At 30.6% G+C, this 24,642-nt stretch overlaps 5 protein-coding genes across 7 annotated transcripts in view; 2 read left to right on the top strand and 3 right to left on the bottom strand.

The window, feature by feature from the left end:
* Positions 1–13,538, top strand: part of LOC111427077 (microtubule-binding protein cornetto) — a 31,603-nt gene extending 18,065 nt beyond the window's left edge. The window contains exons 1-6 of one of the 3 annotated variants that reach the window (XM_071194047.1): positions 5,308–5,388; positions 8,211–9,780; positions 11,057–11,583; positions 11,643–12,620; positions 12,702–12,857; positions 12,911–13,538. In XM_071194047.1, the coding sequence (XP_071050148.1) occupies positions 8,220–9,780; positions 11,057–11,583; positions 11,643–12,620; positions 12,702–12,857; positions 12,911–13,108 (3,420 nt within the window). In that variant the 5' untranslated portion in view covers positions 5,308–5,388; positions 8,211–8,219 and the 3' untranslated portion in view covers positions 13,109–13,538. Of the gene's footprint in view, positions 1–5,307; positions 5,389–7,253; positions 7,630–8,210; positions 9,781–11,056; positions 11,584–11,642; positions 12,621–12,701; positions 12,858–12,910 lie in introns of those variants that run through there. The other 2 variants (XM_023062050.2, XM_023062049.2) reach the window with 2 other exon arrangements.
* Positions 13,539–13,609: 71 nt separating this feature from the next.
* Positions 13,610–17,300, bottom strand: LOC111427560 (signal peptide, CUB and EGF-like domain-containing protein 3). Its single transcript, XM_023062766.2, has 3 exons — positions 17,111–17,300; positions 15,499–16,110; positions 13,610–14,427 (listed from the first exon to the last, which is right to left on the bottom strand). The coding sequence occupies exons 1-3, from the start codon at positions 17,154–17,156 to the stop codon at positions 13,679–13,681; spliced, it is 1,407 nt and encodes a 468-aa protein (XP_022918534.2). The 5' UTR covers positions 17,157–17,300; the 3' UTR covers positions 13,610–13,678.
* A 352-nt stretch (positions 17,301–17,652) lies between these two features.
* On the top strand, positions 17,653–19,627 carry LOC111421855 (odorant receptor 10-like). Its single transcript, XM_071194040.1, has 6 exons — positions 17,653–18,301; positions 18,604–18,808; positions 18,962–19,061; positions 19,120–19,224; positions 19,275–19,430; positions 19,482–19,627. Exons 1-6 carry the CDS (start codon positions 17,698–17,700, stop codon positions 19,539–19,541), a joined length of 1,230 nt encoding a protein of 409 aa, XP_071050141.1. The 5' UTR covers positions 17,653–17,697; the 3' UTR covers positions 19,542–19,627.
* LOC111421856 (odorant receptor 10-like) lies at positions 19,560–20,513 on the bottom strand. Its single transcript, XM_071194041.1, has 4 exons — positions 20,219–20,513; positions 19,962–20,166; positions 19,750–19,905; positions 19,560–19,693 (listed from the first exon to the last, which is right to left on the bottom strand). Exons 1-4 carry the CDS (start codon positions 20,422–20,424, stop codon positions 19,640–19,642), a joined length of 621 nt encoding a protein of 206 aa, XP_071050142.1. The 5' UTR covers positions 20,425–20,513; the 3' UTR covers positions 19,560–19,639.
* Positions 20,514–22,351: 1,838 nt separating this feature from the next.
* On the bottom strand, positions 22,352–24,141 carry LOC111427576 (odorant receptor 4-like). The gene is made up of 5 exons (XM_023062785.2): positions 23,536–24,141; positions 23,007–23,223; positions 22,750–22,954; positions 22,542–22,697; positions 22,352–22,485 (listed from the first exon to the last, which is right to left on the bottom strand). Exons 1-5 carry the CDS (start codon positions 24,101–24,103, stop codon positions 22,432–22,434), a joined length of 1,200 nt encoding a protein of 399 aa, XP_022918553.2. The 5' UTR covers positions 24,104–24,141; the 3' UTR covers positions 22,352–22,431.
* Between the last annotated feature and the right edge of the window lie 501 nt (positions 24,142–24,642).

Here is a 24,642-nt window from a genome sequence, read left to right as displayed (position 1 = left end):
CGTATACGATCCGGAGCTCAAATTACAATAAATTTGTAATGCATTCGTTTTATTTATATTCACGATATGATCCGATTCTGTTATCGTGTTTTTAGGTATAACTTTAGGGTTAAAACCAAGTAAGGAACCGATTGAATTATCGCTAGCAAAATTTATTCGCCGGTTTGTTTTTATCTCAGCACGTTGCGTATTATTATTACCTCTTATGCGTATCTGTGTACCCGGTGTAGTCACGCTGAGAATATTCCTCGCTGTTAATGTTTTTTTAACGTATTCGTTAATATCGTTAATATCGTATGTTCCTAGCGGTATTTCAATATTCTCTGTAAAATTTCCCATATGATCTTCATATTGTAAAATATTGTTTGTTGAATCGATATTAGGTAACGTATTGAACGTTTCGAAATTTAAAAGAGCTAACTCGTATGTACCGAGTTCATTCAAATAAATCGGTGGGTTAAAGTTACAAGACAACTCCGACCCCCTTCCGGTGAGCGTAAATGTATAACTTGTATGTATTGTATCTTGTTCCATTGTTGTTCTCAAGACTAATCTTACACGGATACTTCCTTGGTATTTAAACTATCTAAGAAATGCAGACACAATTGTCCACAATTTGTTTGATCTTCTTTTTGATATCGTCGATAATTATACCTCACAATATTTCTCCCCCCATCCGATATAAAATACTTCTCCACTTCAATCGGTGGTCGTAAATCTCCATAACTGTCAAAGTAGTTAACATTTACACCATCCTTGTTGTAAGCTGTCCAGTGAGTACCGGGACCCGTACGATTATCAAGATTTATTATCCCACTCTCTCGTTTTCGGATTTTCTTCGGTAAATTGTTTCTCATGTACACCCCACGAAAGTTTAACAGATCAAGCGCTCGTGCATATCGCCTTAACTCTACATCCGTTAAAGAATGTTGGGGTATTTTTATTAGTTTTTTGCTACAGTTTTATAACCACAACCCTTTTTATATGGATTAATAAACATTCCTGTACCAATTTTGTTCGCCCTCTTGGTGCGTTTTAGTCGCTTTGATTTTCGTGATACCGTTTTCATGACTAGTCCGCAACCTCGCTTATATGGTTTAATATACAAACCGCTGCCGATCGCTTTTGGTTCCATAGCCCGATTGTGACGTTGGGCTTCTTGTAACTGCTCCCTTGCTATTTTTGCTTCGTTTACGGTTTTTGCAATAGCTGCTGCACCTCCGCCTAAAGAACCGAGAGCACCCAAAGCTGCAAGTATTAAGGGTAAAAAACCTCCCGTCTTGGGAATCTTGATTATTTTTCCGCGCGGTTTAAGTATTCTACCTTGATAAGGTTTCAACAGATTGTAACCCACTTGTACATCTCCCTTTGTATTCGTACTGTTGGTCTGTGCAATCGCTCGCCGCACTAAGTTCATTGCCTGCGTAAACGACAATTTACCGCCACGTTTCAACTTCTGACGAGTTGTCCCTCTACGTCTTAGGGCACGAATTTGCATTCCCATACCCATTATTGTTTTTCCTTTCATTATCGTTGACACTAACGCCGACGATAGTCGCTCTCCTAAGCTTGCGTCTTTACTTCTCAACCGCTCTTTCGCTGTCTTATACAACTCTTTATCGGCTATGTGTCGCTCAGCTAAATTCGATGTCGCTGCGTAGGCAATATCATGCGTTTTACAGGCGTCGTCTAATTTATTCACTCCCTGATCTCCACGAACTAATCTCTTTACCAATTTGGTTCCCGGACCGCAATAATTATAACCTGGCAAATGTAGTTCTATCGGAAGCTTATTGATTAATGTATTCACAATACCTCGACCAGACCGTTTGCTTGATCGATGCATACTGTTTCACTGTCCTAACATTCATACCATTATATTTAATAGCTTTCGCACATTATTCGGTGAATATTGGATGGTTAATAATACGCTCACATTTGAAAAAAAATTTTATTTATTTTAAGTCATTACATATTTAAATCTTTCATGAAAAATCTTATTTCTAAATTCGCTGCTTAAGTACAGGTGTAACATATCATTTACATAACTTATTCTATTCTTAAATCTAAGACGATCTAAATACATTTCCTCCCAATTACACTTTCGTGATTGTCTATACGCATAAGTCCATGCATACATTCTATGCATCTCATTTTTACTCTCATCAATCCGCACCTTACCCATGTCTTTATTGATTGTGAAATAATTTAAACAAATCTACATCCAACAAGATTTTATCGAAATTGTACAACATCACTTCCTTACTTATACATATTTGTTCAGAACACGATTCATTGAGCATCGTTAACATATTACGTTTCACATCTCCATCCATTGCAGCTAACGCGTTTATAACACTATCATAATATGCTTTGTAATTCACAGTTCTCAATAATCTCAGTCGAGTTGCTACTAAATCTGCTACGTTCCAAAGCTCATGCAACGATTCATATGCAATATATACATATTCTCCACCCCTCTCCAACTTTAAAATCTTGCAAACGTTTTCCATCCAATCGCACGATATACTGACACCACACAACACTATCTGCGACGGAGACTGATTAGCAAAACTGTTTGTGATTGTTGACTTATACATAATAATGTTGTGCCAATCGTTTTCCGTTAATGTTAAACATTGACCTTTTCCCATTAACCTTACCACTGGTTCAAAATGTAAGTCAGCACTTAATCCTATTGCCACACATTTCGTGCGGCTCTTATTTAGTGCATACACTGTTTCCGAAAATAGAGGACCTCTACTTGCTCTTACTGTACTGTCCGACATGTTGGTTAAGCTCTCCATGTTATCTATTCTCGAAACTACTTCATTATTACCGTTAACACTTTGCGTCATAATAAAAGGGCTTAAGTCTGCAAACGAATCTTTTCCATCAGCGACCGCTTGCATATTGTTACCACACTCTATAACTGTATTAAACTTTTCTTGTTTTAACACCTCTTCAGATGCCACGGGTGTCAACGAGGGTTTTATCACCTTTGGACTTATGTTCGCTTTTTTGGACACCGCCTGTTGAACCTCGAGACTTCTCTTCGGTGCTTTTGTATATTGTTGTCTGGAACCCACTAAGTATATATAACATTAATACTTCTGCTGTAAGACAAGTGTTTATGGACTTACTTGTTCTGCGTTGTTATGTCACCACTACGTCGGATGATTTCAATGAAACTAATCTTTTATGAACCTGACTTGCTATTTATACACATCATTTTAGGTGGGGACGTCACGGTCACAATTAAGGTTGACTTCAAGTTCTCCGTTGAGGTCAAAGTAAAGGTCATTGTTCAGGTCAAGGTTACTGATCAATGTCATAGTCACTCAACGTGATCTTGACCTGAGGTGAGCTCAAAGTAAATCCAACCCGGTCATGCTCCACTCCTCCGGGAGCACCCGAGAAGAGCCATCACTCGACTTGAGTACACCAAAAAAAAAACATCATGAACTGCTAACTCGGGGGCGTCGAGTTGACACCATAAATAATACGTTAAAAAGATATGCAATTGTTTATCATTTATTAAAGACGAGTTCAATAAATTAAATGAAATTTAATTCGGTTGTTTTTCTTTTCCATTTTATATATTAGGATTAGGAATGTGATACATTTAAATTGAATAAAAAAAAGTCAGTACTATAAAAATTAATTTATTTAAATTTTAAATTTTAACATTAATCTAAATCCATTTTTAAAAATTTTAAAATTAATTTAACATTTTCAATTGCACAACTGCTTTCCGATTTATAATGATATGCGCAAGAATTTTGACTCAACGAAAGCAAAGGGCAATATATATTATGTTGTAAATTAATAATCACTGGCTTTACCGATGATAATAGGTCTCTCAATACCTTTTCTTTTTGAGATCCCTTTACAAACACCACCTCCACTCCGCATGTATGCTGTTCCAGAATGTCTTTCAGTTGATTATAGGGCACATATCCATTCTCGTAATGCAAATGGTGTAAGTTATTCTCCTCCCAACGCACTTGTCGACATTCTCGCTTATTGAGTCTTTCATAACTTATATCAGGTTGAAATATGAAATGGGAAATCGACTCACCATCACCGATAGCCAATTCTTTAACTCGAAATCCCGAAGATAAAGTAAACCCTTGCATATCGATGACTTTAATTGGATTTCTCGATGCCATTATATTTAAGCGATGTAAACTGCTTAAAATAGGAGCTACAAGTTCCTCAATTTCTTTATGTTCACAACACTCTTACTTCAATACTGTTGAACACGATTTTCTATCTGCTATTTAAAGCATACCTCCTCCGAAGTGGGGTTTTCAATGGCCTCACGTCGTGTAACCTTCATTTCAGGTCACGTACACGGTCAATGTAATGGTCACAATTAAGGTTGACTTCAAGGTCTCCGTTGAGATCAAAGTAAAGGTCATTGTTCAGGTCAAGGTTACTGATCAAGGTCATGGTCACTAAACGTGATCTTGACCTGAGGTGAGCTCAAAGTAAAGGTCATTGTTTAGGTCAAGGTTACTGGTCAACGACCCCCTTTGCAATAGCCGATTCTGGAACCTCCTCCCAGAACCTCAGGGCAAGGTCAAGGTCATGGTCACTCAACGTGACCTTGGCCTTGGCCTTGACCTGAGGTTCTGAGAGGAGGTTCTAGAATCGGCTTTTATCTACTACTGAAACTCTATAAACCAAGATGCCGGAACGACTCCTAAAACGTGTTTTAATATTAAAATTGGAAAGGAATGTGATCTCTTCTCCTACTCTTTAACCACCGCAAACTAACATCTTGTATCCAAGAATAATCACGTAGAGAACATTGATGCACATCTGGACAATTAAATGAAGCTAAAATTGATAGATTTTACTCGTTTCTTTAAAGAACTTGACATGACAATTCAAATGACATTTCATGTCAAATTGACATGACAAGCTTAATTACTGAGTTCTAATTTACATATTTATATTAATTAAAATTATACTATAAATATTAATTGCTAAATTTAGTTATAATTTAAAACAATTTCAATAAACCAATAAGAATTTGTAATTTTTTAAAGTTGGTATTAAATTTAAACGTTTTGACACTTTGATGTTGTGAATTTGCTTCAATTTCTAAGATATTTTTTTTCGATTTATTCCCAACAAAACAAAGCGATTATTTAAAATCTTATCAATCGATAAAATAAAATACCGCTTATATGTAAGTGAGGTTTTGTTCTTTTTTTAATACTGATAAGATAATCTAATTTATCTGTCAACATACATACATAGAAAGCGGATGCAATTTCCGCATCCTAACTAGTTCTTCTCAAGACTTTTAACATGCATCGTACTTTCCTTTATTGGAAGAAACAGTGACATTGTCCTCTTGGGATTGCGACGATACCGGTGAGTCATCAAATTGGTCCTTTTTTTCAATTTATTGGAAAAAACTTAACTAAGAAACAGGCATCTAAAGTTACAGTTAACTTAAAGCAAGAAAAAGGACCAACAATTAACTAGAGATTCAGATATTTTCTTAAATCAATTGAAGCGTGAAAGTTTTTTTTTTGAATTGCATTCAACCTAATTCACAAAAAAATCTTAACCATGCGATTATTTCAAAACAAGCCGCAATAATTAATTTATTGTTTGAAAATAACCGGGAACGTTGTTATAATCATCTCACTCCCAACAATGCATAGTACAAGAAAAAATAAAAATAACAATCGTCTTTTATTGCCAAATGAAGCTTTTATGAATAAATTTAACCTGTACTCACATAATCACTTATAATAAAAAAATGTGGGTTACTTTTGCCTTAAACATACGTGACACGATAAACGTCAAATTTTTAATACCAACTCTTCATTAACTCGGATAAATTAGTAAACTGTAATTATAAATAAAAAATCAACACATTCAATTTTTAATTTGATTCGTTCAAGGTTGAATGTAAATAAATATTAGTTTTAATGAGATCCTATTTACTATTAGTAAATTATGTCGATCCTTGTAACGATACTCGAAGGCATTTTACGTTTTAATTCTCATTAAAACTTACTTAACCATGTAACAGCGAGTAATTGGATGGAATTTAGAAAAAAGGGCTTTTGATATTGCCGTTTTAAACGCCAAGATAGTGGGAAAGTTGTTCTTCTGGAATCCTTCGACCGAACAATAATTTTAAATAAAGCAAAAAGGATTAAAATCAATAATAACGAGTTTAGAATTTCTGAACCGTAACGTTTTGTGATTGTTAAAAGGACGATTAAAAATTAATAGAAAATAAAAGATCGTTTGTATTGATTTTATTTATTTATAGTTGGTAGTAAATTCTAAATAAATATGGGAAATTAAAATGTCAAAAGTGTTGGGTTAAAATAACGATGATTGTTAAATAGTACATTCTCAAATGTTAATGGGAACAATGCCATCATTACATATGCGGAGGAGAGACCCGCGTCCAGTTCTAATAATATTGTAAACGGTTGGTTGGTCAACGCACCTTGGATTTATTTTGATACCGACGACCGACGCGTTTTGATCCGTTCTTCCTAGTTCTACTTTAGGACCGTTCCTTCTTCAGTTTGGATGTCTCGAACACGTTCTTCATCTTAAATAAACATTCTATAGCAAAACCAAAAATAAATTGAGATTGAGTTAAAATATGAGTCAAATGACAGCTTTGATTACAGTGTTCTAATTTATTTGTTTGATTGAAGATTGAAAAATTTGTTTATTTTAGATTAAACAATTCATTTTAATTTTAATGAAAGAGATTAAAATATTTGATGTGAAGGTCTAGTGCTATCTAGTAAATAAATTGACAAGTTATTAATTAGTTTAATTTTAATGAATTTATATTAGGGTATGTTTATTCTTTCAAGTTCTTTTTCAATTTAATTGTTTAATCATAAAACTACTGTTAAAAAATAATTTCTGTATAAATCAAAGTTAAATCGAAATTAAGATTAAAATTTGGACAGGAAGGAAGTGCCACCTAGTAAATAAATAGACAAGTTATTAATTAGTTTAATTTAAATGACATTTGACATTTATGTTAGGTTATGTTTATTCTTTTCAAGTTCCTTTAAAGTTTAATTGTTTAATCATAAAACCGCAATTAAAATAAAAGGAAAAATAATTTCTCGATAAATCAAAGATTAGGTATTATTTTTTTTAATTAGTTAATTTAAATTTAATTATAAAGTTACTAATAAAAATATGGAAAGTGGATTTTTTTAGTTTAGAAGCTGTGAAAATAACTTTCCGCATAAACAATTTACGCACTTTCACAATCAACAACATATAAGAAAAGTATAATACGCATTTTGCATACTTCTTCTATCTTAAACGAAGCGTTCCCATAATTAAAACAGAAAAAGCCATATGAAGAGTATTTTTTTTTCGAGAGACAACGAACGCATACATCTGGAGAAATCTTATCTTGTTTAATCCAAGCTCCCCCCCGAGATAAAATGCGACGTCCCCCCGAGTTGAAGGAACATACGACCGGATGTTCCCCATTATTAGACTCATTATTCCGCTCTACAATGGAATAGTTCAATTGTGAAACTGCAAATTCTCTTAGTATTATTTTAAGGATTTCGGATCAATTTTAAAGTTATAAAAGGATATCACAAGAATGTAAGTTGTTTTGCTTGTTTAATAAATCATCTTTTTCCAATGTTATCACAAAACTAGTTCAACGAACATCTGTTGCGTTTTATTATTGGATTATTTTCCCTCATTTAACTGGGTAATTGGCGACTAAAGAGTTTATCATCAATAAAACATGAATTATGTATAAATTATAGTTGTTATTTGTAAATTTATAAGTATGTTAATAGAATTTTAGATTTTTACTTATTGTTGGCTAATTTTAAAGCAAATCCGTACCTAAAGATATTTCCAGAATTTATAGAATTTTAAATTTTTACTTATTGTTGGCTAATTTTAAACCAAATCCGTGCCTAAAGATATTTCCAGCTTCCGGTCAATTCCCTTTTCAAGTAATTTTATTGGCGAATAAATCTTTAAATAGAATCAATCACATTGAATACATTTTAAATATCAAATGATTTATTTTGTAAGTAATTTATTAACTTTTAATAACACAACCTACAAGTGACTTTTCCTTTTTTTTAAAAGCTCATTATTTATGAAAAAATGTTACTATATGCAAATGACGACCTTTAAATATTTACCGCTTTTTTATTTGGTTTTAGGTTAAAATCATGGAAGATCCTGATCAAACTCAAACGGAATCTTCAACAACGGCAAATTTAGATTCTTCGAAGCAAGATGAAACCGATCAAGATACGACAATTCACGGTTTTAACATGTCCAACGTAACTGTAATTGAAAAAAGTAATTTATCAGATACAGAATTGAAAAAAAATTTAGGATCACATGAAGCGATTGTTGAATTAAATACGAAAGTTGTTGAAATAACCATTGATGTGGATGCAAGTGAAAAATCGAAAACAAATTCTTGTGAAGGTAGTGATAGCGGTGTTGAGGTATTGGAATCAGTTGAAAACGTTTTATTACAAAGAACTCACAGTGCGAATAGTGAAAATGTTCAAGAGTTTCGTACGATTACCCCTGCTCAATCTTACGAATCATCAATTGTTAGTTACGGATCTAATTATGACGAGGCTTATAATATTTTAGCGAGAAGAAATTCAACGTTATTTGAAGATTATAAATTAAGAAATGGAGATGGAACGAGTGAAGGAGGAAGTGAAAGTTCTTCAGTTGCATCTATGAGAGATTTAAAACGAACGTCAAACGTTGGGGTGAAGAAAAAAAGTGGGGTTGTTAACGAGAAATTAAAAAAGGAAAATAATTGTAATTTAGGCGGAGGCGGTCGAGGTAGAATTAGATTAATCAATCAAAAAGGATCGGTTAATTCAACTCCCATTAGGAACAAAAGTTCAATTTTAAACATTGAAAAATCAAGCGTTAAAACGCCCCAAAATTATAAAAATCCAAAACAACAAAATTTATCAACAGCGAAAAATAAACCGGATACTTTAAATTTAAACCAAAAAAAAGATGTTGGATCAAAAAAATCTTTATTGAAATCGCTACCGAATAAAACGGCTTCAACACCCTCCGATGACGGTCGATGGCCTTCTAATAAACCTCCATTAAGAAGCGTTGTTTTAGAAAAATCCCGTTTACAAAGCGATGCTAAAAACACCTTAGAAAAATATGCAACTTTACCAAGGCGAAGACGTGAAAAATCCGCCGATAATATCAAAGATATTCAAAAAAAATCATCCTCTAGCAGAGATAGTAGCATGACGAGATCCTCTATTTTAATTAATAACAAAAAATTAAACCAATTAAGTCATCAAATCTCGAAAGAAATAACCACCCCAGCCAAATCGTTGCCGCCTTACCCGCGTCGAAAAAATACAAACGTTACGAAAACGAAAATTTATCACGAAACAAGTATTCAAACCGCTTTAACCGCTACTGATATTGAAAAAATCTTTTCCGGGCAAAGTATTAATTATCCGATTGATCCGAGAAGTGTAGAAAAATCGAATGTTTACGTTCAAGTCGATGATGGAAATGATGAATTGAAGATGGTTACGAATCGGTTAAAGGAAATTGAGGATAAATATAATGAATTAGTGAAAGTTCACGAGGAAAAATGCGTGAAATTAAATGAAACAGAGAATCGATTGAAAGAAGAAGCTTTGGAGAAAGATGGTTTGAAGGATGAACTTAAAAGAAATACAGAGAGGGTTTTAGCTATTTTAGGTGGTGATGACAACTTGGAAGGTAAGGAATCTTTTTTGAAAAAGTTGCTTATTTCACATTAACTTAAGTTTACGTTTATGGTACAAATATTGTAGAAAAAGAAAAAATCCATATTCAAAGATTTTTTTGACGCTTTATTTGATAACTGATAATTTTAGATCATGTATATCAAATTTATTGTTTTAAATGTTAAAAGTTTTTAAAAACACATTAATCATTTAAAAAATAATCCATTATGATTTATATATCTTGAATTTTTTGGAATCGTACCAGAATATGAAGCAGATTGGATCGAAAATCCATCTTGATAATTCTCATTATCACTTACATTCGTTTCTAAAACTCCACCAAGTCGATTTAAACATGTTACCGTAGTCCTTATACGTCTTAAATCCGATAATGTCTCCACTTGTTTTCTACAGGATACGGTTCCGGGTGGACAAACAACTTGATAACAAAAATCTAAAACCGCAAATTTTTTCCATAACTATGTGATTAATTAAAAAACTTACTGCTATAATCATCTCTTAACAAAACATTGGCAAAACTTGCAGATATTAACACAAAAATCAGTAAAAATTTAAACATTATGTGAAACATAAAGGCTCAAACAAAGATTTAGTTAACTTAGTGAACTTGACATTCGAATTTTATACTTAACGCAAAAAAGGTTATCAAAGGTTATGAAATAACGTAATAAAATATTATTTTTTATTATATACAGAGTGTTCCACTACCTCAACTTTATTTATTACCTCAAAAACTCAAATAAATCTGATTTATTATGGAAGGATATTATTAAAAATTATTTTTGTTCCTCTTTAACCATGAAAGCATTCATCCCTTCTTCAAACGAACCATTATTTAACCACAAAGTAGCACATACGTAGAAAAAATTGTGTATTTAACAAAGATTTGCTTTTGACCGTTTAGAACGGTTAACATCATCGTCAAATATTAACAAGATCAATAAGTTTCAACGAAATATAATATAAATAATAATAATATTTAACTCTATCATAACAATATCATAAAAAGATCAGTTTCTTTACCATTTTACCATTTACCTTCCCCTATTTCATTCGATTTTCTTAATCCTCATTAAGCAAATAACACTCGCCTTAAATTACACTTTGACCTACTTGTAGGGATAGTCTTTCAAGTTTACCATTTGATATCCACGTGAATTATCTCAATGTTCAAGTTCCGTGAAGACTTATTATGTGATATATGATTTTATTATCCATTCAAGCGTTTAAAATTATTATTTAAATTTGATTTGAAATTTTTGTTACAGATGAAAACCATTCTAACGATAGTTTATTAATGTTAGAAAGCCGTTTTCAAAATGTAAGTCAAGTAATTATAAATCAAGAGACTGAAATCTCAAAACTTAACGCTTACTGTCGATCGCTTCAACGCGATTTGGATAAGAGTGAGGAAACCCAACGGGTTTTGGTTCAACAACAGCGTGAATTCCACGAGGAAGGTTTAGAGTTAAAGAATTTTATGCAGGAAGAAAAAAATGCTTTATCCGATGCTTTGAAAGAAGCCGAAGATGAATTGAGGAAATATAAATCGTTGGCAGCCAGTAAAGAGGAAAGATGTAAATACCTTGCTAAATTAGAAGAACAAACAAGACATGAAATGTATAGTATGCAAGCTCGACTGAGTGCGATTGAAGCTAAAGGTAGGGAATTGTTGGTTCATCAAGGAAGCAATGTTTCTGGAGCGGCTGTAGCTTTAACTGGGCTTATTTCAAGATTGGATGGGCTTTTAGAGGAACTTGTATTATCATACAACATCTCTCAGCAAGATTTGGATGTATGTTGATTACACAAAACCAAAAATAATTTTTTAATTAATTTTTTTTATATAAACAGGATGTGGTTTTTCACAACGAAGTTTACAGTAATAGTAGCAGTAGTCCGGAAGCTAGTCCAGGAAAATTCCGTACAATATTGAAAGATAAAACACCTTCGCCTAAAGGGGGCGGCTCTTCGTTTATTTCCGCAGTTATAAACGCGATAAGAAACGCAACATCTCAAACACCATTTTCCGGTCCACCACGAGATATTAGTAGAGACACCATTTGTACAGATAATTCGAATTCATCGGAACTTCTCGATTCCGAAACTGAGCCGTGTTTAATGATGGAACCCGTCCTAGAAGACGTCGTCGTCCCCGATAGTCATTCTCACAACATGATTTCGTCAAATCATTCAATTTTTAATTGTTCAAGATTAACTCGTAGCGAAAGTTTAACAAATTTTTCAATTTTAAATCGACAGGTGTCATCCGAACAACAACAAAGTATGAGTTTAACTGAAAGTTTAAATTGTTCGTTTACAAGTGATGTGTCAAATAATGAAAATTATTCTTCTTCGGTTACTTTGGTCGATCAAGTAATTGAGGTTGATAATTTAATAACGAAATTGTTAAAAATTATAAGAATCGTTCAAATGGATAATGAACAAGCGATTAATGAACTTCAAGACGAGCGCGACGCTTTCTTCCAACAAGTTAATAAACATAAAGATACAAATAAAGTCGTTGTTAAGCAATTACAAGATTGGGAAATTTTGGGGGCTAGATTAAAAACGGAGGTTAAAGAATTAATGCAACAATTAACGAAGAAAAACGGCGAAATTGAAGAGTTTAAATGTGAATTAAACAATCAACATAAAGAAGTTGAAAAGTTAAATCAAGATGTTTGCGAATTATCCACCGCTCTATCAAAATCAGAGCACGAAAGCAAACTTAAAGAAGAAGAATCAATTGAAGCTTTAAATAAATGGAAGATTCATGGTGATATGCCACCAAATGAAATTTTAGGAAGGATATTAATAACTCAGAATGAGGTTAGATTTTTTAATTTAATGGAAACCTTAATTTTGGTTTGAAACTAGGCTAAAAATTTAATTTTTATTTTAAAATTGCAGATTGATGTTTTAAAACAAGAAATAAACGAAAAAAATAATCAACTTAACGAAATGGGCGAAGAAATGAAATCTAATAAACAATTAGTTTCCGATCACTTTAATAGTATATTAAACGAAAGCAAAAAGCAATACGAAGTAATTGATAACACATTAGGAGTAAGTTTCGATTTTTCATAAAATTTCGATATTTACAATTTAAATTTTTTTAGATTTTACATGGAATTCAAGCAATAATAAACCAACATCCAGAATTAATTCAAATTCAACAAGATTTGGAAAAAGTTTGTATGATGTCAGCATCTTCACTTCCGGTATTAACTCCGCCCCCTGATTACAATGCTAATGCGGGAATTATACAAGCGATGGGTAATTTGGGGGTTGTGCCAACAATTAATTCGACGGCGTAAATTAAAAAGTAAAAAATTGATAAAATATTCCTTCTCAAAAACGAAATTATTTTTTTTTTAATGAAATCTAGTCAAATTAATTAAAACCCGGTGATTTTTAATCGTGAAAACAATGACGAATTTTTGCCAATTAAAAAAAGGAATGCGAATTTATTAATTATTATTGTATTTTCTTACGATTAAAGATGTAAACGTCCAAATCATTCGAAAAACAAGCCGAAATCGTTAATTAATAATGAATTCTTACAATTAGTGATAAATTTATTTTTTAATTACACTTAAAGTAATAAGGAAACTATGTTATTCAGCGTTACTTGTAAAATATTCACTTTTTACAAAAAAAAACCATTTTACTAAAATGGTGCTTTAATGTATTGTTTTTTTTTCTTTTTGCCATCGTTTAGTGTAAATACATTTTATTTGTAGCGTATTGTAAAGTTTATTATTTCTGGTTCCTTTTTTTTTTAAATATATTTAATTCTATCCACCTTAATGAAAATTTTTTGTAATAAAGTAAAAAATATATTAGTTTTATTAAAAATCAACATTAAATACTTTTGAATCTACTAATTACATATAATCTTTGTTGCAATATCCAGATTGTTCACCGAACCATACCCCGTCATATCCACAGGTAATTTTAAACATACCATCAATTTTAAACCCATCTGGACAAATTAACTGACAAAATGTTCCCGGTCTATTAGTGACCCGCTTCCTACCACTTTTCGATCTTAAATTAACCTCCAAACTCTTTTCCCTACTACACTGCAAGAAACCTAATTTCGGCGGCAATAATTTCGGACAAACCACCAAATCATCAACGATCATTTCATCGTTTTGTAACTCATAATTATTAGCGCAACGATATGACCCCAAAGTGTTAATACAGCCATACCGACAGCTTTTTTTAATCTCCTCATTTTCACATTCGTCTAAATCAAAACAAGTTTTCCAGTCTGGACCTAAAACCATTCCATCAGGACATAAACAATAGGCACGTCCTAAAGTGTTGATACAATCATGCGAACAACCAAAATTATTTAAACACTCATCGATGTCTTCGCACGAATGTTTATCTTCAGCCAGTTTAGTTCCATTTAAATTTTTACATGAACATTTATACGAACCGGGAGTGTTTTCGCATGAATCTTGACATGGTCCATGATTATTTCTTAATAAACACTCGTTTATATCAATGCAAGTTTTTTGATTTGATGATAATTGAAATCCATTTTTACACGAGCAATAATAAGAACTTGGAAGGTTGTGACAAAATATTTCACAGTTTCCATTATTTGTTAAACATTCATTGATATCTACAATAAAATGAACAATTAGTATAAATATAGTGAATTTCACTTAAGATACAATACACAAAAATTTATTTCCATAGAAACCAGGGCGTACTTACTTACTTTATCCCACATAAAATGCAACAGGTCAATATAATTTGATATTACAGTAAAACCTCGATATAACGGATCAATACGGGGAACGCAGTGTCCTTTAGAGCTCAATAAAAATATACAACAACCTAGCAATAGCGCTGAATAACAAATAAAACTAGACTAACACTAGAACTAGTGTTGGTTCTAGAAGTAACGCTATACCTAGAACTAGAAACATTCCGTTTAGCCGTACCTTTTTTAAGATGACTGGTAGGTGGTAGCGCAAGTTAGCATAAAATATCACTATGTTGCATATTTTTATTGAACTAAAACTAGAACTAACACTAGACCCAGTACTAGAAAGTTGCGGGGTGCGTGTCTAGTGTTAGTTCTTTTAATTGTTATGCAGTGCTAGACCAAGAACTACAATCATTCGGGTTTAGTCATCTTAAGAGACGTACAGCTAAACCCAAATGATTCTAGCTCTAGGCCTAATGTTAGTTCTATTGACAGTGCAAGTGTATAACAAGAACTAACACTACAGCTAGAACTAGAATCATTCGGGTTTAGCCGTCTTTAGAGACGTGCGGCTAAACCCAAATGGTTCTAGTTCTAGGCAGGGCTGGATTAACCAGTAGCCGCTTGAGGCGAGTGCATCAGGGCCCTGCAACTACAGGGGCCCGGTTCTGGTTTGATATTGCGAGAGACGTGCGGCTAAACCCGAACGTTTTCCACCTTCCTACCTTTTTTCAAGCAAAACCTTTTCTTTGCAAAACTACCCAATGCCTGTACTATTAAGCTATGTTGCATTTTATGGGTGACAGTACAAGTGCATAGTAGTTTCATAACTATGGTTACAGCATTCATATATTGCGAGTTATATGAAATTCCCGGTATTTACCGGGATTTTAAATAATTCATTTGACATTAATTAATAATTAATGTCAAAATATAGGCAACCAAATATACATTAAAGTATTTTTAGGAACGATTTTTTACCTACACATTTTTTACGATTAACTAATCGAAATCCTTTCATGCAAGAACACGGTTTCATTCCAAAATGATGACATTTATGATCACACCCTCCTTTTTTTAATTTGCACCGATTAGTTTTAAAATATTTTTCGTCGATTAATTTTTTTTTATAAAAATCGGCTTTTTGTGGAATAATTTCTTGAATTTCGTTGTTGATGGCGTTGAATTCCTTTATAATTTTCTTCAAAGTGATATTTTTAAACGGAGGTAAAGTCGTCGATTTGATATTCATCAAATTGCCATAATTAATTAAATTCGTTTTTTGATTATTATCAAAAAAATTACTTTTTTGGATCTTGTTCTTTTTTAGCTTCATTTTACATCCTTTTAAAAACGAATTAATCTCTTTTAAAGTTTTCATTAAATGTTTCGCCTCGATTTTTTTCTTTGCCTTACTTTTCTTCTCAAACATTGAGCGAAATTTAATTTTTTGTCGTTTGAAGTAATCCATTTTTTTTTTGTTACAAGATCTTGTCGGTGAAATAAATTTATCCTGTTTTATAGTTGAAGTTGTTTGGTGATCTTTTAAAGAAAGCTCCTTTTTATCTCCAGTTTTTGGTGAACAACTTGACTCTAATGTAAACAAAGAAAAAAAATTAACAAGTTTTTATCTAGAAAATCATAAAAATAGAAAATAAATTGAAGAAAAGGTGTTAATAACCCTTCATTTAAGTGCTGACACCTTTTTTTATTACATAATTACTTTAAAGTATAATAACATTTTTTTCTGAGCCAAAAAAAAAACGTGAAATTGTTAACATTTTAAATGAAGTAATAAAATCGAAATCATCTATTTAATATATAGGTCAAGTTGAAATCGATTTATTTTAATAACCTTTATAAATTCAATTCTGAGACAGAGTTTTGATTCTTATTTATTCATCCAGCCAATTTGAGAAATATATCATATTTTGTGACGTGCAATTTCGTTGCAAATTTAACAACCGGCAATTCGTTTGAAAATTTTATTCGTTTCCTTGAAGAAACACATCTGGAGAATTATACAAGTTTAAAATAACAGGTTGTGGAAGATACATATTTAAAGTAACATTGAGATTCATTAACATTTTGACATTAATATGTCAAACGTCAAAACAATAACCAACCTATAAAAATTTTAAAAAATTTAAACAATAAAATTTATTATACTTAAATTGTTTATACATGTTTTATTATTTAAATTTCATTATAAATTAATGAATATAATTTTGGCATTTTCATGAAGTCGCTGAATTTGTTAACGAAATGAAATGTTAATGCTTTTCAAAAAGAATCGTTCCAAGTTTATTATTATGAAATGTTTTATTACAATAAAGACACAAAACTGTTATAAATCATCGTTTAAAGTGCGTATGCATTTTAATAGATTGCAACATAGCAATTTCTAAAGCGAAGTTTTTGACGTCATAGTTTCAATAAGACTTAAACTTTAATTGGTTTGCAAGGGTCCCTTTTCTTAATGTAAATAGACATTAATTGTATGATTTAATTAAAGAAGAAGGTCAACAAAAAAATAATCAATTTTTTCATGTTATTGACTCACTACCGCAAAAATGTAAATAAATTTACTTACCCCATAAAAGAATTGTTGCAAACAAAAATAAGATTATAACATTCATTTTGGATCATTTATTCTATTTATAATTATCAGTTGATTCTTTTTACTTCTACTTTTGAAAGAAGTTTATTGTTTGAACACAAAAACAAAGAGTTGAAATGTTTAACGTTTAAATTCTAAATGGTGAATGATTCAATGAGAGCGAGAGATGTCTTTAACAGTCTCAACTCTTGACTTAAGCCGCTTTTATCGAATTAAAACGGCTTTAACGATGATGGTGGCGGGTTCTTGGTTTACATCAACATTTCATAATCGATGGAGTAGAACATTAAAAAGGATTTTTGTTACTTTAAACAGATTTAAATTAATTGATTTAACAAAAATTAATAACGAAAAGAGTTCAAACAACATCCAGATTTTCAAATTCACACGATTTAACTCAATTCAAATTACACCCTTTTAACTTAAATAGGTTCCAAACAAATCACACCCCGACTTCATAAAGACTCCAGACTTATTATTAAAGAAAATTGCTTTCATAAATCACACTATAAAACATTGGAACTTCTCTAAATCAACTCAATTTGAATAAAACCTAAATCATGCCTGATTATCACAAAAATTTTTTTTCGGCTAACAACCGTATGTTAAAAATTGCTGGTCTTTGGTGGTTATTCAACAAAGATCCAAAAACCAAATTATTCCACTACATAATAATGGGATTTTATTTCATTTCTTGCCAACTTTTTAGAACCTACCACAATATTTTTGATATTTGGATAGTTTACGGAGATCTTCAACGATTATTAGACCATTTAGGAATGGCGATGAGTCACATTTTAATGAATTTAAAATACATCGTCATATTATATTATCGAAATAAAGTGATTAAAGTAATGGAAGAGTTAAAAACAGAAGGATATGATTACGAATCGATTGCTGATTATAACCCATATCAGATCTCTGTTAATCAAAAAAAAATTGCCATCAGAGGAATCTTAGCGTTTTTTACGACGGTTTGTAGTGTTCCTTTGGTTGGAACAATTACTTCAGTTACATTGTTAACGATACAAGAAAATGTTACTTGCGTTGAAATTTTACCGGATCCAACAAGAGTTCCTTTACGTATGGAAAGTTATTTTGATTGTTGTGTGGCCATCATTTTTCAAGGAACACCAGTTTTAATGTTTGGATGGCAAATTGTTGGTAAAAAATTTATTAATATTTAATAAAATTACGAAAAGTTTGTTATTGTATAAACTTACTTAAAATGATAATAGATGCAGCTACACTAAGGATTTTAAAAATAATATTATTTTTTATTTATTTATAACATTTAGATAATTTAGTAGAGAAAAGCAATTTACAGGAAAATATTAAATAAGACTATATTTAAATAAACTTTAAAGAAACATTAAGTTAATGAAAGTATTAATAGATAGCGGCATACTATTTTATAATTATTAACAATTATAATAGTTTAAAATTAAATTATTTTTCATTTTTAGCAATCGATAATCTGTACGTGGTTATTTTGGTTTGTTTGGAATCTCATATTTTAATTGTAAACGGTGCTTTTGAAACGATAAGAACACGAGCTTTACGTAAACTTAATTTAACGGAGAATAATTTGGAAAATAATAAACATTCTTTAGATCGATTAATGGAACATGAAATGAAACGACTCAGCAAACACTTGCAATTAATTATACGGTACCATTTATAGATAGTTTAAATAAGTTAAATACATAAATTGATATAAATAAATATATTCAAATTAAAGTAGTTATACCACCTTAATTAAAAATTTATCTAAAATTCCTAGATTTTTTTCAAGGTCATTTTGCTTTAAATTTTAATTTTTAGGTTATTTGAGCAAATTGAAGAAATATTTAATATAATAGTGTTAATGCAAGTAGTCGTTATGATGGCTTTGGGAGTTTGTTCTTTGTACATGATGTCAAGTGTAAGTTTTTTTATTTTTCGAAATAGCACCTCATCATTAATATATATTGTACTTTTAGTTAAATATCATTTCGGGAGCTTTTCTTCACCAATTATTGTATTTCATGGCTGTTTCTATACAAGTAACACTTTATTGTTGGATCGGAAATGAAATAACATTGACGGTAAGAACATATTTTCATGGTTAAACATTAAATCGTAAATGAATTTGTAGGGAGCAACTGTCCCTTTGGCAATTTATAAATCAGATTGGATCAGTGCTACTTCAAGTTTTCGTAAAGGAATGTTAATAAATATGGCTCGTATGCAAAGAAATTTATGCATAACAATCGGAAAATTTTCACCTTTAACTCTTGCTACCTTAGTTGCTGTAAATAAATCTAAATATCTACGTTTTAATTTACTTTTTGCGTATTTTTAGATATTTAGAGGTTCATACTCTTATTTCGCAGTGTTACGGAACCAAAAAATGAGGGAGTAATTAAGAAATCAACTAAAAAAGTGTATGTATCTATTTATTGTGTTCACCAAAAATTAGTTTCACCTAAATATATTCTTTAAGCTATGTCTTTTTAATTTTTAATTCTCCACATTCTTCAAGACAGCAAAATAGGAATAAGATCCTCTAAAAATCTACAAAATAAAATTTTTATAAATAACATTATTATTATTACTTTGTATTAACTTACACTAACTAATGTTGCGATTGTTAGAGGAGTAAATTTCCCAACTGTAAGATGAATATCTCTATTTAAACGCAACATATTAATCATCATACTTCTTTTAAAACCAGTTGTTGCGGATAACCAGTCACCTTGATAAATACTCATTGGTATTTCTGAACCCTAAAGTTAAATGAAAACGTTTAAAATAACTTAAATGTGTAATTTTTATAACATACAGCAACAGTAATTTCATTACCGAACCAACAATATAATGTAACTTGGGTTGTTAAAGCAAATAAATAAATAGATTGAGCTGCAAAAGTTGTTGAAAACATGCTAACCGTTGACATCATATAAAGACAACAAACCATCATAAAAACGACTGCTAAAACTTGCAAAAGTATTATTTTGTTGTAGATTTCGTCTATTATTTGAATGTTTCTGCAAAACTGAATTTATTAACATTTTAATTTATTTATCGAAAGGTTCACACTTGATTATCGATTGTAAATGTAAAGTGCACTTTTTCATTTCGAAATTCATCATATCAACAAGTTCCTTGATGTCGGAATCATTTAAATGTTCCCTGGAATCCAATTTTAAGTTCAATTCTCTTAGACATCTTATACGGATCGTTTCAAAGCCTTTCTTTAATATGTTCATATGCGATTTTAAGCAAATTAAGCAGGCAACGTACATAACATCACAACCTAAAAGAAAAGAAATTGATTTTAATTCAATAAATAAAATTTGGGATTGTCATCTTGACGTTTTATAACACACAATTCAGAATGACCAACGTTATAACATAGAATGCTTTTTATGTTAAAATAATTTTTTAAATTATTATTATTAATATTCTATTAACAATTATTTTATAACCTAAAAATAGTTAAAAACGTTAAAATTATAATGAAATAAGATAAATTTTTGAATATAGTACACTTTTAGTTACCTTTATTAGTTAGTTGTTCTGATTTGTCAAAAGCAGTCAAAAGTCGCTCCCACACAGCCCAGTGTTGATGTTGTAGGAAACGGCGTTCTTAATAAGAACGGAAAAATTTCTTCGCAAGTCATATTATAAGTGTCAAGTTTCCAAACGGTGTATGTTAAGATGGGGATCACCCTTGATAGAGCAACACCGGTTGAAATTCCCAAAAAAAATAAAATTGCGCCTCTCGCTACCATTTTATTACCTTGAGCAATTTTATAACCATCAATTTCAGGTGGAAAATTGTAATTGAAACGACTATCTTCGACTTCATCCATCAGTTTAACGATTTTTTCCCGATTCATGAAAAAAATAAAAATCTTTATATTACCCAACAAATGAGTGAGTATAACTCCGATATGTGCAATAAGTAAATCTAAACGATGGTAAACGTATTTGAGAAGATAAGTTTCATCGCAACTGGTTATAATTTGTAAGAAAAATATAAAAATCAGCGTGATTGTTACATGTAGACGTCGTGTGGTTTTATCTCGATTGAAAAAAGACCAAATTCCTGATATTTTCATCAAAACTATGTTTGCAGAAAAAAAATCTTTATGATAACCTTTCTCGGACATTTTTAGATATTCTTTAAGAAAAATGTTTGAAAAATGTCATTTTCGACGCGGGTAGATACATTTATAGAGTAATAAAAAGGATAATTTTCAGGTGTTTTTTAATAAAACTTTGTTAGGACAAAGTTTTGGTATTATTAAATTTAAAACGTGTGTTATTATAGGCAATTTTATAACGGTAAATTGTTTTATGAATAAATTATTATGGAAATTTTACTTATTTTGAATTTATTAAGAGAATATAACAGGTGGATATTATTAAAGTGTATTTCTACATGAGAATTAAATTCTAAGAAACCTTAAAAAACGTCGATTCTTTAGCGAATTTTAATTGTATTTTCTTTTATGAACTATGAGCGGCGCCGGCTCCCCTGGGGTGCTACACCCCTCCAAAACTGGCGGAAAATGTTGGTTTAATTTTTTTTTTCGAGAACTATAAACACCAGGAAAATGAAATTTGAAGAATAAGTTTAGCTCATAATAAGGCATGTGTCTAGCTTATTTGTACTTTTGAATATTCCCTTCTAAGTTACTAAACGTAACCACCCCCCGTTCAATTTATGCCTAGAATTTTATTAGGAAGATGATAAATACATTGGAAAACTTTCAATTAGATAGATAAAAACATGCTAAACCTTTTTTGTCTCTCTGATGTTGTTCGAAAATTTAATAATTTCTGAGAAAAAAATTAATTAAGCAAACACTAACTATTAAGCTGTAGGGTTGTATATTCTAATGAAACTGATTTTATTTCAGATACACATTGATTTTGAAACTTTGTACCCCGATAAGTCTGAATTATTAGTAAAAAAATTTTGATAAGTTTGTTCAAGAAATTATTCCCGTATACAAAATGATACAAGACAGATACAAAAATTGTACTTTGAAATGTTCTATTTATTTTTGTAGTGACATTTTAACAATAGATGACTATAAAACAACGGAAATTCTTTAAATCAACTCAATTTGAATAAAACAACTTGGGTAGTTTACAGAGATCTTCAACGATTATTAGACAAATTAGAAAAAATGAGGGAGTAATAAAGAATATAGCTAAAAATGTGTTCTTATCTATTTATTGTGTTCACCAAAAATTAGTTTCACCTAAATATATTCTTTAAGCTATGTCTTTTTTAATTTTTAATTCTCCACATTCTTCAAGACAGCAAAATAGGAATAAGATCCTCTAAAAATCTACAAAATAAAATCTTTATAAATAACATTATTATTATTACTTTGTATTAACTTACACTAACTAATGTTGCAATTGTTAGAGGAGTAAATTTCCCAACTGTAAGATGAATATCTCTATTTAAACGCAACATATTAATCATCATACTTCTTTTAAAACCAGTTGTTGCGGATAACCAGTCACTTTGATAAATACTCGTTGGTATTTCTGAACCCTAAAGTTAAATAATATTTAATACAACTTAAATGTTTAATTTTATAACCTACAGCAACAGTAATTTCATTACCAAACCAACAATACAATGTAACTTGAGTTGCTAATGCAACTAAATAAATAATTTGAGCTGCAAAAGTTGTTGAAAATATGCTAACCGTTGACATCATATAAAGACAACAAACCATCATAAAAACGACTGTTAAAACTTGCATAAGAATTATTTTGTTGTAGATTTCTTCTATTACTTGAATGTTTCTGCAAAAATCAATTTATTAACATTTTAATTTATTTATCGAAAGGTTCACACTTGATTATCGATTGTAAATGTAACGTGCACTTTTTCATTTCGAAATTCATCATATCAACAAGTTCCTTGATGTCGGAATCATTTAAATGTTCCCTGGAATCCAATTTTAAGTTCAATTCTCTTAGACATCTTATACGGATCGTTTCAAAGCCTTTCTTTAATATGCTCATATGCGATTTTAAGCAAATTAAGCAGGCAACGTACATAACATCACAACCTAAAAGGAAAGAAAAAGAAATTGATTTTAATGCAATAAATAAAATTTCGGATTGTCATCTTGACGTTTTATAACACACAATTCAGAATGACCAACGTTATAACATAGAATGCTTTTTATTTTAAAATAATTTCTTAAATTATTATTATTAATATTCTATTAACAATTATTTTATATCCTAAAATATATCCTTTAAATAGTTTAAAACATTAAAATAATAAATTAAATAAGATAAATTTTTGAAAGTTACCATTGTTGTTGGTTGTTCTGATTTGTGAAATGTGATTATTTAAAACCGAGAAATAACCTTACATATTATTTGATATGCATAAGCGACCATAACAACGTTAATATAATTAATCGCTCCTACACAGCCTAATGTTGATGTTGTAGGAAACGGTGGTCTTAATAAGAACGGAAAAATGTCTTCGCAAGTCATATTATAAGTGTCAAGTTTCCAAACGGTGTATGTTAAGATGGGGATCACTCTTGATACAGCAACACCGGTTGAAACTCCCAAGAAAAACAACATTGCCCTTCTCGCTACCGTTTTATTACCTTGAGCAATTTTATAACCATCAATTTCAGGTGGAAAATTGTAATTGAAACGACTATCTTCGACTTCATCCATCAGTTTAACGATTTTTTCCCGATTCATAAAAAAAATAGAAATTTTTATATTACCCAAGAAATGAGTGAGAAGAACTCCAACATGTTCAATAAGTAAATCTAAACGCTGGTAAACGTATTTGATAAGGTAAGCTTCATCGCAAAAGGTTACAATTTGTAAAACAAATATACACATCACCGTAATTGCTATATATCGACGTCGTGTGGATTTAACTCGATTGAAAAAAGACCAAATTCCCGATATTTTCATCAAAACTATGTTTGCAGAAAAAAAATCTTTATGATAACCCTTTTCAGACATTTTTCGATATTGTTTAAGAAATTATGTCGTTTTCTACGTGGGTAGATGCATTTATAAACTAATAGAGGGGATAATTTTCAGGTTTTTTAATAAAACTTTGTTAAGACAAAGTTTTGGTATTATTAAATTTAAAATATGTGTTATTATAGGTAATTTTATAACGGTAAAATTGTTTTATGAATAAATTATTATGGAAATTTTATTTTCATTTATTAACAGAATATACCAGGTGGATATTAATTGAGGTGCATTTCTATAAGAGAATTAAAACGATATAAAAAAATCAAAATTACGAAAAATTAAAATAATTTTCAAAAATAAAGATATCTGTGAAACGTTTTGATCATCACCAACAGATGGCGCCTATTCACGATTATTTTTAACTTATTGTTTGTCTGACTATACGTACCATATAAATCTTAAAAGTCTTATATATATTTATATTTAGATCCGTTTTTGAAATTAAATTTGTTTTGAATTACAGAGAT

This window comes from Onthophagus taurus, chromosome 2 (genome assembly GCF_036711975.1).
Source record: "Onthophagus taurus isolate NC chromosome 2, IU_Otau_3.0, whole genome shotgun sequence".
Lineage (NCBI taxonomy): Eukaryota > Metazoa > Arthropoda > Insecta > Coleoptera > Scarabaeidae > Onthophagus > Onthophagus taurus.
The sequence above is the reverse complement of the archived record's forward strand: the minus strand, read 5'-3'. Positions and strand labels throughout refer to the sequence as shown.